The 18083-nt window shown below is 37.8% G+C and overlaps 4 protein-coding genes across 4 annotated transcripts; 2 read left to right on the forward strand and 2 right to left on the reverse strand.

The window, feature by feature from the left end:
- Positions 1 to 55: 55 nt before the first annotated feature.
- Positions 56 to 3863, reverse strand: LOC130726024 (endoglucanase 11-like). The gene is made up of 5 exons (XM_057577230.1): positions 3371 to 3863; positions 3049 to 3261; positions 2637 to 2837; positions 1822 to 2076; positions 56 to 869 (listed from the first exon to the last, which is right to left on the reverse strand). Exons 1-5 carry the CDS (start codon positions 3617 to 3619, stop codon positions 207 to 209), a joined length of 1581 nt encoding a protein of 526 aa, XP_057433213.1. The 5' UTR covers positions 3620 to 3863; the 3' UTR covers positions 56 to 206.
- A 674-nt stretch (positions 3864 to 4537) lies between these two features.
- LOC130723516 (diacylglycerol kinase 4-like) lies at positions 4538 to 11665 on the reverse strand. The gene is made up of 12 exons (XM_057574594.1): positions 10950 to 11665; positions 9996 to 10118; positions 9442 to 9579; positions 9279 to 9364; positions 8679 to 8766; positions 7539 to 7614; positions 6207 to 6289; positions 5802 to 5872; positions 5538 to 5615; positions 5200 to 5287; positions 4976 to 5092; positions 4538 to 4861 (listed from the first exon to the last, which is right to left on the reverse strand). The coding sequence occupies exons 1-12, from the start codon at positions 11307 to 11309 to the stop codon at positions 4703 to 4705; spliced, it is 1467 nt and encodes a 488-aa protein (XP_057430577.1). The 5' UTR covers positions 11310 to 11665; the 3' UTR covers positions 4538 to 4702.
- A 1895-nt stretch (positions 11666 to 13560) lies between these two features.
- On the forward strand, positions 13561 to 14709 carry LOC130726744 (uncharacterized). The gene has a single exon (XM_057578047.1). It carries the CDS (start codon positions 13665 to 13667, stop codon positions 14583 to 14585), a length of 921 nt encoding a protein of 306 aa, XP_057434030.1. The 5' UTR covers positions 13561 to 13664; the 3' UTR covers positions 14586 to 14709.
- A 1044-nt stretch (positions 14710 to 15753) lies between these two features.
- LOC130721909 (protein MAIN-LIKE 1-like) lies at positions 15754 to 18070 on the forward strand. Its single transcript, XM_057572497.1, has 3 exons — positions 15754 to 16223; positions 16666 to 17788; positions 17872 to 18070. Coding segments are annotated over exons 1-3 (1308 nt in total). The 5' UTR covers positions 15754 to 16221; the 3' UTR covers positions 18055 to 18070.
- The last annotated feature ends 13 nt before the right edge of the window (positions 18071 to 18083 follow it).

Raw genomic sequence — 18083 nt, forward strand, 5'->3', positions numbered from 1 at the left:
TGCATAGCATATTAAAAATTGTCATTGTATTACGATCCAACATCCTTATTACATGTATCGAGTATGTTAATAGAGAAAATACTTATGTTGTCAAACATCTTAGGTAAGCAAAATATCACTTATCTAATAGAAACAATAACATTTATACAAAAATTAAAATAATATTGGCTTCTACAAACATTACTTTAGTACTTTCACTGTAGAATTTAAAAGGAAGCAACTTGAAGGGAATCAGAATCATGAACCAACATTTTGTTCTCTAATTGCAAGAATTTTGCAAAAGCACCAACTAATGGTGCTGTATTATATGTACATGCCTCAGTCTGCACATAGTTATTCCTTTGATCCTCAAAATTGTCTTCATGATCTGGCCCTCCAACCAAAGCCCCAACTAGAACATTAGGATTTGGTCCTTGCATGCTGTACCAATTATCATAGCCTTGAGTGCACCCTATGAACCCTTTACTCTCTCTATATGGCACAATGGATGCCCCTCTATGATGGACCATTTTGGGGTACCTAGGCCCAAAGCCCACTAAGTAGCTCATGTTAAGTGGGTTTAGGCCCAGAATGTAATCAACTTGTGACTTGGCAAAACTGAGAATTTCTTCATGGCTGACAATACCATCATGGCAGTTTAGCTTCTGATTTTTGCTTTGGAGGAAGTCAGAGTATACTGTGAGAAGAAATGCTGCTGTTGAAACGTATTGCATGTTGTTCCATTGTCTGACATATAGCAATCCTGCTGGTGTTCTTGCCACATTGCTGCCATTGTTTTTGTTGAGACATGAACATATGTAGAACTCTGCTTTTGATCTGTACTTTTTGAGTATATTGACATGCTTCTTGTGTTTTTCTTCCATCAAAAACTGCAAAAGATACAAGATCTTAATTACTTTTACTCTATCATGAGAAACGCTAGAAACACTGTTTTGACGCATTCTTTCCAACACATACTCTTTTATTGTTTGAAAATCATGTGGAGTCATCAAGTATATGGGTCGCACTCCAAAACTTATAGATCACTTTCCCATTTATTGTCTCCCACATGTGTTGCAAATAAGGAAATGTAAATATAACCCAAACTCTTTACAAGTGCTCATGCAATTTTGCCATGTTCAACTGATTTAATTGAACCCTGAAAGTGGGGCACACATCTGCAATCTCTTACTTCATGAGTTGAAGAAGGGTTGAGACATTTCAATCAGATAAGCAATCAATGCAGTCCATTATTATCTTTTTGACTGTCTATGCCTATATATATTTATGTAACTTTCCCTTATAAGAAAAAAAAAGTGACAGAATTGAAGCAGTAATATTGAAAGACAGAAAGATGTTCAATGTTTCCACCTTTCAAATTTCAACACATTTGGCTCTACCATCAGCCACAACACTTTACAGTGAAAGACTGCATGAGCTGCACATGGTATTGTGCTTGATATACTCTATGTTTGCATAGCCACTGAGTGAACGCAATGCAACACTTTAACATAAAAACTATGCTACACTTTAACATAAAAACTGAACGAAACTCTTCTAATAAACTTGGTTGAAAGTTCGTCCACAGTACACACCTTAAATATTGATTAACCAGTGGATTACTTTTAAAAGGGAAAGCAATGAGAATTAAGTCTTCATCCATCATTTAAATTTGGAATTCAGATTAGAAAAGCAAACCTCGACAAATATGCCATTCAATAACATATAAAAGCAAAAAGCATTTTAGACCATGATATTAAACTTGACCTCTTTCAAGGCATAGAGAAACGTGAGATTAGACAATAAAGAGTGATTGAAAGAAAGAAGCTTTGTGTTTTTTACCTTTGATGCTAAGACTTGGAGGCCAGCATACTTAACATCCCAGCTGAATTCTGTCATGGCCCAACCAGTGCCACCAAAGCTATGAGCTGTTGAAATCACATACTCAAAATACTCTTCCTTGTCGGTGGCCTTGTACAACCACATGGCTCCCCACAATAACTCATCCATGTAACCGCTCACCGACGCATAGTACTTCTTCACCACTCCAATACTAGCATCATACTTTCCTCTGTACTTGTCCCCAAACTCAAACAACTACACAATCACACACAACAAAATATTACTTTCCACTACCTGAATTCAATTTCAACTTACCAATGTTATTAATTTTTTAAATAAATGTGTAGTTTAACTACTTTCCAATTCATAGTTTCATATATACCCCCACAATTGCCTTTACATTAAGACAAATTTTTTGTTGAATTATTTCTAATAATTTTCTGAGTGTGTTTGGGTATCAGATATTCAGATGTGTTTCATCTCAATCCATAAGAAGGGTTCCTTCACTTTTTCTCTCTAAGTGACCGCTAACATCCATTTACACTGGCAATTGAGTATCCAAACATAGCCTTACACTACTTAAGAACACTTTCCTGCACCCTTTGCTAGTTTCCTAAATGTACTTGATATAGGAAAGTGTATAAACTTGCTCCATGCATAATTAACTATGGTTCCTTTTATAAACAAAATTACTAAGTGCATGTTTAGCTTATGTGAGTAGTTTTTGGATTCCATAATTGATTATTAGGAAAGAAAAGCTAATCCAAACTTGCTATAAGCAAAATTACTGCTGAATTGAGCACATTAGAGTTTACCTGCTGAGCATGGTGTAAAAGTAGGTGAGAGTAATGTGGGTTAGTTTTCTTGAACACAATGGAGGCAGCTGCCATAGCTGCAGCTGTCTCTCCGGCCAAATCAGAACCTGGATTGCTCTCATCTATCTTGAATGCTTGCCTTGAAGTTGTCATGTCCTCCGCTCGTTGCCAGCAATAGTGGTCTGTGTCTCCATCACCCACCTAAGTGAAAAGCACACAACTATTGAGAACTTTCACAAAAACAGCAATAGTGGTCTAGCATAGCATGTCTGGAAATTCATCTATAATAATTGATTCTAAAGGCGAAATCGATTATGGAGAGAAGCTTCTGGATGATTTTATTCCGAGGAAAATAAGTTGATCCAAGACATGCTATTACCAAGAAGGCAGTGGAAAGAAATCACTGAACTACCTCTGCCCACAACACATTTGGGCTAGTGTGAGCTTTGATGAAGTAATCAGTACCCCATTTGATTGCCTCCATTGTGTGTTCTAGTTCACCTGCATCTGCAATTTGTTCCCAAAAATCTATAGCACCCCATGAGAGCATGGTCACTGTGAATGCCATTGGTAAACCAAACTTCACATGATCACCTGCATCATAGTACCCTCCCACCAAGTCCACCTACACAAAAATTTCTTAACTATGAAACAAGAAATTCACAAACCAAGATAGATGAAGCTAAAATCTTGAACTAATGTTGTGGCAAATAGTGTTCAGAATTTGAGCTCACCCCTTGTTCTAGTCCATCTGTGAGGCCAGAATGGTCACGCCATGTGACTCGCTGGTTGTATGGTAGCCTCCCTGAGCGTTGTGCTTCAAAGTAGAGGAGGCTCTTTGAGAGTGCATCAGCATAATCAAAAGCTTGAGTTGTTGTAGCCAAAAGGGTGAAGAGGAAGAGAAAAAAGCAACATTGATGCATAAACCTTGGAGTTTTGAACGCTGCAACGTGGTGTTTCTTCTGTTTTCTCACCTTCTCCATTGTCCCTTCCCTCCTAAAGAGTGAAGAGAATTGGACAAAGTGAAGTGAGACCACGCCACAGTTCAGCAGGGGTTTGAACTTCCTTTGAAAACTTTGTGCCTATGGACTAATAGTAATAGTCACCCTTTCCCTTTTGCTTGAAAGTCTATTGTGAGAATGTGAAACACTTCCAAACTTTATACATCTTCCCCACAAGTTTGAATTTTATCACACTTTCTGATTTTGTCTTTGTATTTGACACTTTAGGAAATTGACCTGTTCTGTGGAACAACTCCACTGGCTTTTCAATGTGGTCATTCCCTTTATTTACTACATGGAACTACGGATATGCAAAGTGTCTGTTGCATCATTGGTGAGATAGCGATACACATTAGACACCATCACGTGTTCATACAAGGAACCATTACCAATCCAACACTCAGTAAAATCATCTCTAACGTAAGAAAGTAACACTGCATCCATTTTCATTTGGTTTAAATTCCATCTTAGCTTACAAAAATGTGAGGATGGATGCATTTTTATTAGCTCACATTAAAAATAAATTCACTTCAAAAAATACTTATTCTTTTTGAATAAAAATAAGTATCTGTAATGAATCATAACAAACAGTAAAAAAAAATACAATCCACTTTTTGATACTTTGAGACATTATACAATTTGAATTATTGTAAAGGTTGCTATGTTTGCTCCATAAATGCTGCGTAGTGGGGTTGTCTGTTTCTTGTCTTGGTAGATAGTTAATCAGTCATTATGAACAAGTTTAAGGCTGAACAAAACACAGCGTTTTTATGGATACAGTTTGGTCAATACTTTGCGTGAAAAAACGATGCTCCTGCTATTAAAGAGGTTGAGCTGGGTTTCTTTCCAAGCAAAAACTACAAGTTGAAAAAACATTTGACAAAGAAAGGACGCGGACACGTAAAATGGTGTGTGTCTACTCTGATTTATCTTATGAGTAATCTATTTCAAAGTGAGAAGTAAAGTATCAGTGTGTCTAATACATAAGATTACATTAGTTACACATAATATACACATATTGCATTTAACCACGGCATCTACAGAACAATCAAAATTTTCAAAGAATCACTCTCCATTAATCAGAAGTGACTGGAAAGGTTCCCTCTTTATTTCCACGAATGTGGAGTAATCCTTGCTCAATGGTTGTTTCCACGGTTCTCCATCCATTTGCATATACCCATCTTTCCATTCCCCACCTCTTACCTCCAATCGGATAGCCGCTGCCTGAAAGATATAGAAGCGGAACTTTATGTTGAGAAAATCAAGTGAGTTTGAGATCGCACGTTGGATTGGAAAGTGAAAGTGTTGAAGAGTATATAAGAGATAACGTGGGGTAACCTGTGCAAGGTGCTTTGCAGAGATCAGCTCAACCATCACAAATGATGCATGCCAACCTTGTTTTAGACCAAATATTTCCAAAAGTCCATCATCAACTTGTGCTTCAACAAAGCCTCTCTGGAAGCACATTAAAAAGCCTTTCCTTTTAAACATGCTTAAATGTCCAACAAACTTGACAAAAAGTTAAAAAGAATGAATGATTTAGTACATGGATCCCAGATTACCTTTTCCAAATATTCTGGTTTAAGATTACCCCATGGATTTCTTCCGCTTCCATAACTATGAAGATTTAGTGCAACTACTGCTCTTACGCTGAAAGCAAATGACATAACCTCATGTAACCAAAAACTATAGCGCAAGAAAGACTGCTATTCACAAGTGCAAAATTCAAGAGTATAATTAAAAGAACAAAAATTAAAAACTCAGAACTTTGAATACGAGAGAAATAAGCAAATCATTAGCAACTGGAATAATGGTAGAAGTAACAATGCATACTTTGAAAATAAAGCTTTTATATATTACTTGTTAATAATACACACCAGTGAAAAAATAAGAAATATACCTTGTGGGAACTAGAACCGGCTCCCATTCTGAGTCATTGAATTTTTTTACATGCATCCGCAGAATGTTCTTAAGTCCCCTATGGAAATAAAGTATTTTTTCAAGAATTTAGTCGTTAGGAACAGAGGAAGTAGTTGTTAGACCAATCAATGTGCTTTACTACTGAAAACTGAGGATTTATCCCATATATGAGTATGTGATAGGAACTTTTATTTCCTTTGCTAATTTATCATAAGGATGAACTGCTTCAGTTGAAAGATCTCACCTTAAGCTTGGCTCACTTGAGCAAGGTGTGAAGAACCAACCTTGTGTGCAAGTGTAACCAGAGTATATAATCTACAACCAAAAGAAAATGCAGACTGATCACAATTTGTATTAGTATGATTAAAATCTATGATATAATTAATTAAGAACTCTAATTCTAGAAAACATAATTAGGACCCCTAATTTTAGTTAAATAAGGAAACAAATCAAAATACATAAGGAAAAAAAAACATATCCTAAAGAATAATGTAAATTACTTCAAGTTATGATGAGGTTATTATAAAATATCTTTCTATATCCTAACATGCACATGCCTCTATTTTCTTGTCCACCTTAAAGAACAGAAGTAAGTAAAGAACATAATCTAAAAAACATTGAACTAGTCAAGAGGTTTAATAGCCAATACCTTATTTGTAATTGGACCCTGGGCAAGGTAAGGTTTTTCATTGCGTAGATGATGAAAGCCATAAGCGACTTGGGCGTCCATTCCTGTAAAATATTAAAAACTCTAGAAATGATCACAGATACAAATTATAGATTTAGGAAAGATGTCATTAAAATGTTCCCATCCCAAATCAACAGCCAAGCCTAATCCAGGAATTTGGAAGAATTCTTGCATTTTTTTGTTTCTGAAGAACAGTTTTCATGTAATGTTCACTAATTCTTTTTAATATCAATATAATCAAAGTTCATTTGGATGAAGTTGTTATGTGCAAAAAAAAATATAAATTCATGCCTGCTACCCCTCAAAACCATCACCCCCTCCCCCCAAAAATTCTTCTAACAAGGACCTACAACAAGAAAGGATGGAGATGAGGCAGAATGCAATGGGGATTTCTGATGACCGTGAGACAAGTGAAGCATTAGAGGGATGAAAATGAGGCAGGATATTAAGAGTTTATGACAAAACGAATGACAACTATGAGATGAATAGGGATGAAGATGGACAACGATAAATAGTACCTATTAGAATTTGGGAGGCCTAACTCCACCCAAAAGCTAGCTCAAGACTATCTATATCATATCTCTAGCCAATGTGAGACTTCTAACAGTACCCCGTGGCCTTTTTTGTTTCAATATAATATGCAAATTGGTATAAGCACATTTGGAAAAGAAGGACATGAAGTCTGAGGCAGAAATAAACTCTAGTTTCTCTTTAGTGATGCAACGCCAATGGAAGTACAGATTTCAGTTCTATAGCCATTGTATTAGAAAATTTTAGAGGGATGGGCAGTGTTTCAAACAAAATGGGGGACAACTCCTGGAATTATGTTGATGAAAACAGACAATTGAAGAGACAAATTCTGATAGTTCCAAGGGTGCCTCATAGCCTTTTTAGTTTCCTTACTATAAGTACAAATGGATATATTTAAGATAACAAAATATTTGAGGCATAAGGAAATCATTGTTTTTCTTCAGCGAAGTAACCCCAGCAGCAAGATCACAGTCCGTTAAGTTTTTGAAGCCATTGTATTAAGAAATTGTAGGGTTAAAAAGTATATAAAAAAATGCAGATAACATGCATCATAAGTCAAAAGCCATGTTCCTAAATTAACTTAGGTATATCAAATATTAGCATGTGTCAAAAATATAAATATAATAATTCTTCTTGTATCCAAAAATGTTCAGCTCCCAATGTTTACTCTAATTAGGGATACAAGATATACTAAACTCATTTTTTGTGAAAGATCCAATTTAGCAGCATAATATTACACTACCAATTTGAAACTCAAAGTACCTATGCTGAAGTAATTGTAAAACACGCCTTCATAACATACAACTTCCTCAGGCAGTTCTCCCTCCACTTCTAAGCCCTGCAAACACATGAAACTTTATATATTAAAAAAATGTATCAATATATTAAGTAAAGAAATCTTGAATGACAAAAAAATAATAATCCTGAAAACAATGATTTTTTGCATCAGTACTCATGATAGAAAAGCTGTGCACTGGAAATGATCATTTAAAGCTCACAAGTGAATTTCACAAGAATAGAAGTAAAACTTATGTTATTCTCTTGCACCAACAAATTATGTTTACTTCGATTGGATGAGTTTAATGAAATGTCCCATAGATCGACAAGAAAGTATTTAAGTTGAACACTAACTGCAACGAAACACAGATACAAATAGAACACACTAACGAGCCAATTCCATCATGGATCAGCTCTAACCACTTCTGTAACAGTTACCTCGAGTACAAATGGCTCTTAAAATAACTTCTTACCAATTAATAGTTCTTCAAATTATTTGCCAGTTACCTCAAGAAGCAAATTAATACTGCCCTTATGCTACATTTACAATTACATAAACTATCTGAGAGTAATTTCAAATTCAAGAATCTATTCAATAAGGTAGGGATCAAATACACCCATAATGACTAGAAAGGTCTTGTCATGGCCCATTATATAAAGGGAAATGTACATGACAAAATTATCTCTCAGTAGTTATCGCCCAACATAGCTCAATGGTTGGATTTAGGGTAACATAAGCTTCAAATGCATGGTTCAAATGCTGCAAATTGGAAAAAAATACTACCCCCAAACTCCTAGAGAAAATAATAGTATCTCTTTATTATATACCATAAATATTCGTTAAGCCCAAGATAAATATGAACATATCCAGAATCAACACAATAAACATAACTAACTAAAAAGTTTCTTCAAAAACATATTGGCACGAACTATTTTGTTAAGTAGTGATGAGTTTACTCCATACTTGAGACATTGCAAAAGACAATGACTAAATCATTCAATATCTAGGTGTGTATTGCCAAAGTCATATGCTTATGGCAACATTGTCAGTGGCCAAACCAATTAGAAAAGAAAGCTAGTATAGCTAGCTAAAGTTAGTATACTATTCTGAAATGAGACCGTAACCTCATCAAGATTGAACTCCTCTGTCCGCTTCAAAGAATTCGGTGCTTCCACTATTGCGCCCTCTGGCATTGAAAGAGAAATTCGCCAACTGCATTAAAAAATTACAACACAAGTTATGCCAAATTGATGTCTGAATTTCAAGCTTACAACGATGGGGATATTATAGCAAAAGAGAACCTGAATAGAATATATAAATAAAAATCAAACATGGCTACAGAAGTCATTAGTGTTAATATGGATGACACAAATGAATTAATTTGTTGTCATTCTTTCCTTCCATGAAAATACAAGAACGTATAAACAGAAGCTAGATTCATTTAAATCAGTGATTTCATATCCATGAACAGAATGAAAATATAAATTCTAGAAACAACCATGATTTTTCACACCCCTAATTCTCCACTTTGTATTATAGCTCATTCTCTGTTTCTTCATTTCCCGAATTATTATTAATTGCCTCATAGAAATCCCGATTTCTCCAGTCCTAGTGCGAACTACAAATTGGATTTTGATGACATTTTGAAAAAAATACTTGCAGACACCAACTTGAATAAGTCTAGGTACCACGCTTCAATATAAAAATTGTAACATAATGATTACCTATCCAAACGGCAAATTGGACCAGTACTAGCCTTATAAAGAGTTCTTTTAATAGCTGCCTTCCAGGAAAATGGAAATGAGCCGCCCTGGTAAAAAATCCAAAATGAACATTAGCTGAGTAGCCAACATTCCTTTATCATTGTCTCAAGACATGAATTCTTACCCAACCAAAACTCCTAGACAGATCATTGCCCGTACCAAGTGGTACAATCGCTACTGGGGGAACAGGTAGCCGACCTTGTTCATGAAGTTCTGTGAGACATCCTAATACCCAGCCAACTGTACCATCACCTCCAGCAACCTATTAAGTCAACCAGATTCATCCAATATGACTGCGAATATAGTAATATATGTGAATTAAGTATGCACTACTACCTACATGATTGACAAATTAGTTTATGGTAATGTGAAAACTTCACCTTATTATTAAGAATCATAAATGTCAATGATTAACATATATTTATATATACCCTCCAACACTTTTCATGAAAGAATTGGATGTTTGCTCAGGAAAAAGAAACACAATAAGTAGTCTTTTGAATTACAACTAGTTCCTAATTTTCTAAGTGAAAGTTATGCATACTAGAAGATACAAAACAGAGTTTTTATTTTATAATATGAGGTCCACGAAACCATCAACCGTGCATTTACATAATGTAATTTATGAGCATGTGAAGTAAAATGTAGTGCCAGCCATGATCAACATATTGAACTTACAACAATCCTTATTCTTTCACGAGTTTCTTTGGCACAAGAATCACCAATACCAGCCAACATCTCCAGGCAACCTAACCCATACCGTATAAATTCATGAGGCTTCACATCTAATATATCAAAAACCTGCGGTACAACTTCACATCAATCAAAGCATGAATAAATGAATTCTAAAAATATAAGGCAAATCAAGCATCTTTATGCATTTTTTCAGTATGTTAGAATTTAGTTTTTATATTGTATATGTATATGATTCTGTTATTTCTATATAGCAGTTGTATTCATTGTTTTGTATAGGGAAGTTTAGTTTCTGTAATGCTGAGAGTAAGCTTTCCGTTACGCAGACTCAGCCTTCAGTTGTAACAGCATTTAGCTTCTAGGAGAAGCTTATGATTGTTATATTTATGGCATCATCTTGTATTATTGAACTAAGATGAAAATACAAAGATTATTCAGTTTCTTTCAATCGAATCTAGTTAGCTTTCTATCACAGTAACTAGCAAGGAAAACAAGACTACATTTCTGTAGTGATAAATACTAATGCATCAAACTTTAAAGTTTGAAGCAGTGTTGTTAATCGCGGATCGCGGAAAATAGAAAAAAAGCCAAAAATCCGCTATTCCAAGTCCTCATAATGGAAAATAGCAGAATAGCGGTGAGCCCTCAGAGCGCTAAACTATAGTGCTGCTATAACTGCTATTTGACAACACTGCTTTGAAGATGCTACCAAACATGTTTCACTAAAATTTTCAAACATGGTTTAAAGTAAAATCGTAGTTTTAGTAGAATCAACTCAGATTTAGCTTTTTGTATTCAAAATGCATAAAATCCAAACATAAATCACACATTCTCAAACCACATTTAACCAATCAATTTCATTGAAAACCATATTTGATAAATACTCAACTTAGCACACACATTTCAATTATGAATAAGGAAGAGAAGTTAATAAACGACCTGCTCCTCACTCATGAGATGCTGAAGCCTCTCCTTAAGGACAGGGCCATGGCGGCCACCGCTGCGGGGATTAATGAACACCACCATCGGTGTCGATGGCACGACTGCATTGTCAGCGTAGTTGTCGTCGTCTCTGGCGGAAATAAAGCGGCTCTCGCCGGCGGAGGGGTCCTGGAGGCAGATGGAATCACGCATTGCAAAACGGAGGTACTGTGGCATGGTGAGTTTCTGCCTGAGCTCCTCCTTGTCGACGCGGACGCCAGACATTCCGCATCCTCGAATCGACTCCACGATCGTGGACTTTACCGCTATCGATCTAGCGTCTCCCGTGGACGAGGACGATGATGACGGCGAGTTCATCGTTTCCGGCCGCAGTGTCTGATCCGAATCGTGAGAATGCACTATTTTATTTGGTATGAACCATAGCCTAATTTATTACAATGATTTGCTGAATAAGAAAGAATAGATGTATGATTGAATTGTATGTATAATATATGAAATATGAATGAATGTGAGAGAAGAGAAAGATGAAGGAATTGAATTGTATGGTTTGGTTTGGTTTGGTTTGGTTTGTTGTGAATAGTTTGAATGGAATGAAGGTGGTGGTGATTGCTGGCCTGGACAAGCAAAGGGGCACGACGAAGGGAGGTTACATAATGTTTTAATTTGTCTTTTTGTGGCGTTAGTTGCCATGCAACATTTGCCTCCAACACATGTCAATGCGCCAACATTTACCACTTTCTTCTTTCAAGAGGTAGGTAAAGAGAAAAACCATATTAATTGATTGCTAGAGTAATGATATACTTTTAATTGACATCTAATTTTGTAGTCACTCTGCAAATATTAGTGGCGGTTTAAGATTAAAAAAATATGTTGCCAAGCTATGTGTTGAAACTTGAAAGGTTGTGGACTAAATCGTATCTTTAATTTGTAGATCATTTCCATAATTGATCGCAAAAAATGCATACTAATGGAAATGAGATATAATAAAGACAAGGGTTAGCTATGTTTTTGTTTTTGGTCCCGAGTTTTTATTTTACTTTTTCGTCCACATAAAGTTAGAAAAATCATCTCTCTATTAGTTTGTTTTAGAAAATAGTTCAGATTTAGTTATTGTCAGAGCTTGACCTGTTTGTTAAGTGTCTCGAAGATCCTATGTAGCATGCCCACATGTTAAATGAATCTACTTCGGCGTTTCTTATCTTCTTATGTGATAATCTGATTTCTTGGAGCTCTCGCAAGTAGCATGCAACTACACGATCATTTACAAAGGCTGAATATCACTCCCTTGCAACTACCACTTCAAAAGCTTGATGAATTCAAAACTTGTTTCATGAGTTAAGACTTATGCTTCATTGCTCTCCAGCTTTTTATTATGACAACATATGAGACACACATCTATCTCTCCATGTTGATCTTGTCATGGATTTCGCATGAAACGCATCTCCCTCGACATCCACTTTGTTCGGGACATAGTTGTCAAGGGTCTCATCACAGTTTTGCACATCAATACAACATATGAACTTGCTGATCTATTCACAAAGACGTTACATCGAGCACATTTTCAGTCTTTATGGTCCAAAATTGCTATTGTTGACGACACCGCACTTTTTAGGGAGCGTGTCATTCTAATAGGAGGAGATTTGATTACATCAAACCCTCACTATAATAAGAAATGAGTCTTGTCAATTTGCGGTGATTCGATTGTATCAAATTCTTACTTCAAATCATCTCATGTAATTTATAATTAATTAATCGCATATTGTATCATTTAGTTTGTTATTTCTTAACAAAAATGATGCAAACTAGTTAAGGAACTAACACATGATGGCTCATTTGGTAAAGATAAATCACTTCTCCTTAGAAGATTGTGTTCGAATCACGTTACCATTGTGAAGTTTGTGTTGGTGGACGATTTATAACAACTTTTACAAGTGATCAATGATCACGGAAGCATGCAAAAAAATCTAATCAGCAGGTAGTGGCACCCAAAATTGATCATAGGAAGAGGACGAAAAAGGCAAATGATCCAAACAAATCAACATCATATAGATAGTATCCGTAAGAGGAAATCAGACATTGAATAAAAAGTTAAAAACTGTCTTAGCTTCCCTTGGCATTGAAGAACAGTGTAGAGAAATATAGAGATTCTCCATGTCATGTTGACAATTTCACAAGAACATTGTTAACGCCCTTATCCCTCTCGCGCTTCCCGCTATAATAAGGCTCCGTTTGAAAAAACAGCTTAATTAAGCGCTTATGACTATAAGCGCTTATGACATAAGTGCTTATTCATAAGTTATTTTTTAAAATTTATTGAAATAAATAAAAAATAAGTTGTATATAAGTATAAGCTGTTTTTCATAAGCTATCCTGAGTAGCTTATGATAATAAGCTGAAAAGAGCTTATGGCCTGAAAAGAGCTTATGGCAGACCATAAGCTGTTTGCATAAGCCCTCCCAAACACTTACATAAGAGCTTATGCTGTCAGATAAGCTCAAATAAGCTCTTCCAAACTGGATCTAATTCCCAAATAGGAACCACTCATATATCAATTAATTGATTATAAACAAAATAATTATATTACTAATATAATATAATAATGACTGTGTCTTCCACTCGCTTCTCTTCTTTCTCCCTCGAATCCTCAGTCCCAGTCACAAATGGCTGTGTCTTCCATCTGTGATCATCACCATCCCACAAAACCCTAGAAAAATGGTGACACCAAACGAATTCCTCTACTCTTTCATTTCACCACTGAAAATCCTCTTCGACTCTCTCAGAATCCTCCTCCACAACAAGCTTCTCTTCTGCTCCATCTTCCTCCTCACCACTCTCCCTCTCTCCTTCCTCTTCTTCACCCTCACAATCTCCACCCACTCCCTCCGCTACCAGATCTACCACCTCCAAGCCCTCGCTCGCGTCGTCTCCACGCGCGTCGAGTCTGGCCACGTCTTAGAAGAGTCCCGTGTCAACGCCATCTCGCTCATCCGCACCAGAGGCGTCTTCTCGCTCCTCTCCTTCCCTCTCTCCCTCGCCGCCTCTGTCTCCGCCGTACACGCCACAATCTCATCATTCAACGGCAAGCACGCATCTGTTTCCTCCGCGATCACCGCCGTTAAAACAACCTGGAAGCGCCCTTCGGTAACCGCCATCTTCGCATACACGATCCTCTTCGCGTTCTCCCCCGTGCCGCGTGTCCTCGCGTTCGTCTTCCCCGCGGCGAGGTTACCGATCCTCGCCGTCGGGTCGGTCGTGGAGGTTTACCTGATGGCGGTGATGAGCCTCGGAATTGTCGTCTCCGTCGCGGAGGAGAGGCTAGGATGGGAAGCTGTAACTGTCGGGTCGGGTTTGATGCGGGGGAGGCGGGTTTGCGGGTGGGTTTTGTCGGGTCTGTTTGTTTTGGTTTCGGGTTTGATTAATCGTAGGGTGGAGGAGTTGTTGGAGGGTGAGGATTCGATTAGTGTTTGGGATCGGACGGTTCTGATTTGTTGGTATGGGTTAGTGGTGCTTTTGAGTTATGTGATTACCACTGTGTTTTACTGTGATAGTAGGAAACGTCATGCAATTAGAGAACCTCAAGTGGAAGAAGATGATGATTGTGAGGGTAGTGTTTTGGTTGGATCCTCACTGTAATTTTTTGGAATTTTTTTTTTTACTGTTTTGATAATTTGTATTTTGTTTTTTCTGTTTTCACTTTTCAGGTTAAGTGTATGTAATTTGGTGCCATAGCTTTTATCGAACATTCTTCTTTGAATAACTAGAGAGAATATCTCTGTCAAAAAAAACTAGAGAGAATAACATGTACTGGTGCCATGGTGGAGGTAGCCACCAACAGTTCCAAGTTGAGATTTAGGAAATAATAAAAATTCAAAGGATATACTACTAATCATTAACATTTCCAAGTTGAATGCTACTTGAAAAGGACAATATGATATGGCCGATCTACTTCAAGCATTATATCAAAGACCCATAAACTCTAGTGGTCCTAAGTAGGGGTGTACAAGGGACGAACGAGTTGGGACGGGTTTTGGTTAACCCTAATCCAGCTCTAAATATTGACCAGGTCAATTTATAGATCTTAACCTGTTTTTAGACCCGAAACAACCTGACAATATGCGGTCCAATTTAGGACGAGTCTATGTAGGACGAGACCGAGTTGGCCGAGGGACAATAAGTCTAAGACTATTTGATACTAATTGTAAAATTTAAAGATAATAACATACATAAAGACTTATAAGTTGGAACTATTTTTTAGAAGAAAGAACTTGAAAGGATCAAATTCTTGCATAATCTATTGTACTTACTTGAGAGGTTTACATTTTGTTTGATCTATATGCAAGCGCCGCTCACTTTGTTTGATCTCTTTTCACATGTCTCACAATTGCATGATTTTCTCTTGTGGGAGCATGAAAGTGTCCATATTTTGACCAACGTTTATTTAATTCATAAGACAGATGTTAAACATTTTCATCTCATTCACATGGTAAGATAAATTTGAGCACCATCTATCACATTTTGATCACAAATTAAAATTTTATAAAATATATATGTGGGACGGGCCGGGTGACCCGAGTGTCAACCCGAACCTGACCTTACCCGAAGTCGGACAACTCAATGATCAACCCGAACCCGGTCACTTTTAACGATAGGGCAGGGTTCAACCCGGCCCTAAAGGCTTGGGCCGGGACGGATTGGCGGGTAGGGTCGGGTCTTGTACACCCCTAGTCCTAAGGTCGGCTTTGTGGCTCCTCATCTTCCTTGACCCTTCAGTTGCAGGGGCGGGTGTGTAATCATGTTACACGAAATAACAGTAACTGATATCCTTGATTGTTGGGCGGTTATGACGGGCAATTCATTAGTCTTTGGAATATGAATGTTCTTCATTAATGTGTTATTATGTTGGCAGAGACTATTTGCGCCCCCTTTTTTGCTAAGTCCGCCATCCCCAAACACGCGAAAAGACTAAAATACCCTTCAGTAATTTAAATTTAAAAAAAAAAAAAAAACTACCTTATCTCTACAAACCCTCCCCCCTCTTTCAACCGTATACCATCTTCCTCTCCCACCCAATTTCAAAAGTTTCAACCCTCACAAAATCAAGTATCTCAAACCCACAACCAAGTCAAGAAGAGGAAGAGAAAGGAGGACAACCAGTAAGAAGAAGAAGTAAGAAGAAGAAGTTGAAGTAGAAGAGGAAGAAGGAGACCAAGTCAAGAAGGAGTAACCCACAAAATACAACAACAACCCATAACCCACAAGAAGAACAACAATGTAAGTTATTTCTTACAAGTTTTCGAGGCTTAGGTTGTATTTCGTGTTAAATTTCAGTCCCTCGATTTGATTCTGCAATGGGAGGAGGTTTCGTGACTTTCCCGCACTCTAAACCGCGGACAGGTTTTATGGCTACCGCATGTTTAAGTGCGGTACGCCTGTCAAATCTTTTATACCTACCGCATGTTTAAGTGCGGTACGCCTGTCAAATCTTTTATACCTACCGCAAGTTTAAGTGCGGTTAGCCTGTCAAATCTTTTATACCTACCGCAAGTTTAAGTGCGGTTAGCTTGTCAATTTTTTTTTAATTCTCTCTGAATTTTCTCTGAATGTTTATAAATTATTTTTTATGTTAGCAAACTGTTGTTTATGTTAATAAACTGTTGTTTATGTTAATAAATTGTTGTGCATGAGTATTAATTTTTGTATTTTTAATTTTCAGGCCTCCTAGGAAAACTGCCCGTGTTGTTGGTCCTTCTACTGAACCTACTGCTCCACGGGATCGTAGCTCCACTCATGCTTCTAACCGCAAACGGTCAGAAGAGGCTAATAGAGGAAGGGGTAGAGGAAGGGGTCGAGGAAGGGGTAGAGGAAGGGGTAGGAATGCTGAACAAGAGCCTGCTGTACAGGATCAGCAGGATGATGAGATTATGGCTGATCAGCCGGATGATGACACTGAGGCGGAGGAGGAGACTAGTGGTGAGGAGGAGACTAGTGGTGAGGAGGAGGCTGAGGAGGATGTCGGTGCTGACCTCGAGGCGGAGTTTGATGAGGAGTCTGGTGATGAGGACGATGAGAACAGGTTGTGGTATGAGGGAGGTCCGTTTGACCTTTGCTTGTTGACTAAGTATGACGAACATATAGCTCGTGACATATGGAGGTCATACAAGCGGCCAAATTATGAGACTAGAGGTGTGCTCAAGACCTATAATCATGGGAGGATGTGTCATCCTGTAGTCCATCATGCTCGGCACATAAGGGGTGCGGTGCATAATGCAGGTTTGCGGTGGGTGATGAAATGCACAAGCCCGAGTGTTGACCAGAGCATTATTTCTGCTTTTGTTGAGCGATGGCATCCTGAGACGTCATCTTTCCACTTACCCTGGGGGGAAATGACGATCACACTTGAAGATGTCTCAGCATTACTCCACTTGCCCGTAGAGGGTGAGTTCTTCTCCTTTGGTAACCCGACTAGGGAAGAGGCGGCTCCTGCGGTTGCTCAGTTACTTGATGTGGACATTGAGCTTGTGATGGAGGAGTTTGATGCTTGTAGGGGTCCATCTCTTCGCTTTAGCTTTCTCCAAGCTATTGTGGAGAAACACGTAGAGGCCAACAATGAAGTTCCTGCATGCCGAGCTTATATGCTGCGGTTGATTGGCATGACCCTTTTCTGTGACAAGAGCAACACATATATTGGTGCTGTGTATTTGTCTCTGTTTGAAGATGTTGAGAATGCATCAAGGTGGAATTGGGGAGCTGCCACTTTGGCTTACTTGTATGGTCAGCTCGGGGAGGCCAGTAGGAATGGTGCTAAGTCTGTTGCTGGTTATTTATCTCTTCTGCAGGTATTGTTATTTCTTTCTAATTATTGTTAAAACGTTTGTTGTTAAATAATTAGCATCATACTTTGGCATTTTCTCTTTTGCAGTCATGGGTGTTTGCCCACTTCCCCGGATCAGTGTTTGAGCGCAGGGACAACCCTGCCTACACACCAGACAGGCCTGTTGCACTAACTTGGGAGGCGCTTCGAGGGACTACTGAGGTTGCGCAGAAGAGGATGAACCTGGATACGTTTCCGGCCAGTTCTGTGATTTGGAGACCTTATGTATAGCACTATGATCACTGGCCCTTCCCTCAGGT

Source organism: Lotus japonicus, chromosome 6, assembly GCF_012489685.1.
Source record: "Lotus japonicus ecotype B-129 chromosome 6, LjGifu_v1.2".
NCBI lineage: Eukaryota > Viridiplantae > Streptophyta > Magnoliopsida > Fabales > Fabaceae > Lotus > Lotus japonicus.

Excerpts from the sequence above, each read along its gene's own strand:
- LOC130723516 (XM_057574594.1), bottom strand. The coding sequence starts at position 11,309 with ATGAACTCGCCGTCATCATCGTCCTCGTCCACGGGAGACGCTAGATCG. Across the intron at positions 10,119-10,949 it reads ATCTCATGAGTGAGGAGCAG|GTTTTTGATATATTAGATGT; the intron begins GTCGTTTATTAA and ends GTTGTACCGCAG. Across the intron at positions 9,580-9,995 it reads GTGAAAGAATAAGGATTGTT|GTTGCTGGAGGTGATGGTAC; the intron begins GTAAGTTCAATA and ends TTGACTTAATAG.
- LOC130726744 (XM_057578047.1), top strand. The coding sequence starts at position 13,665 with ATGGTGACACCAAACGAATTCCTCTACTCTTTCATTTCACCACTGAAA.
- LOC130726024 (XM_057577230.1), bottom strand. The coding sequence starts at position 3,619 with ATGGAGAAGGTGAGAAAACAGAAGAAACACCACGTTGCAGCGTTCAAA. Across the intron at positions 3,262-3,370 it reads CAGATGGACTAGAACAAGGG|GTGGACTTGGTGGGAGGGTA; the intron begins GTGAGCTCAAAT and ends ATTTTTGTGTAG. Across the intron at positions 870-1,821 it reads TCCAAGTCTTAGCATCAAAG|TTTTTGATGGAAGAAAAACA; the intron begins GTAAAAAACACA and ends TATCTTTTGCAG.
- LOC130721909 (XM_057572497.1), top strand. Across the intron at positions 17,789-17,871 it reads GTTATTTATCTCTTCTGCAG|TCATGGGTGTTTGCCCACTT; the intron begins GTATTGTTATTT and ends TCTCTTTTGCAG.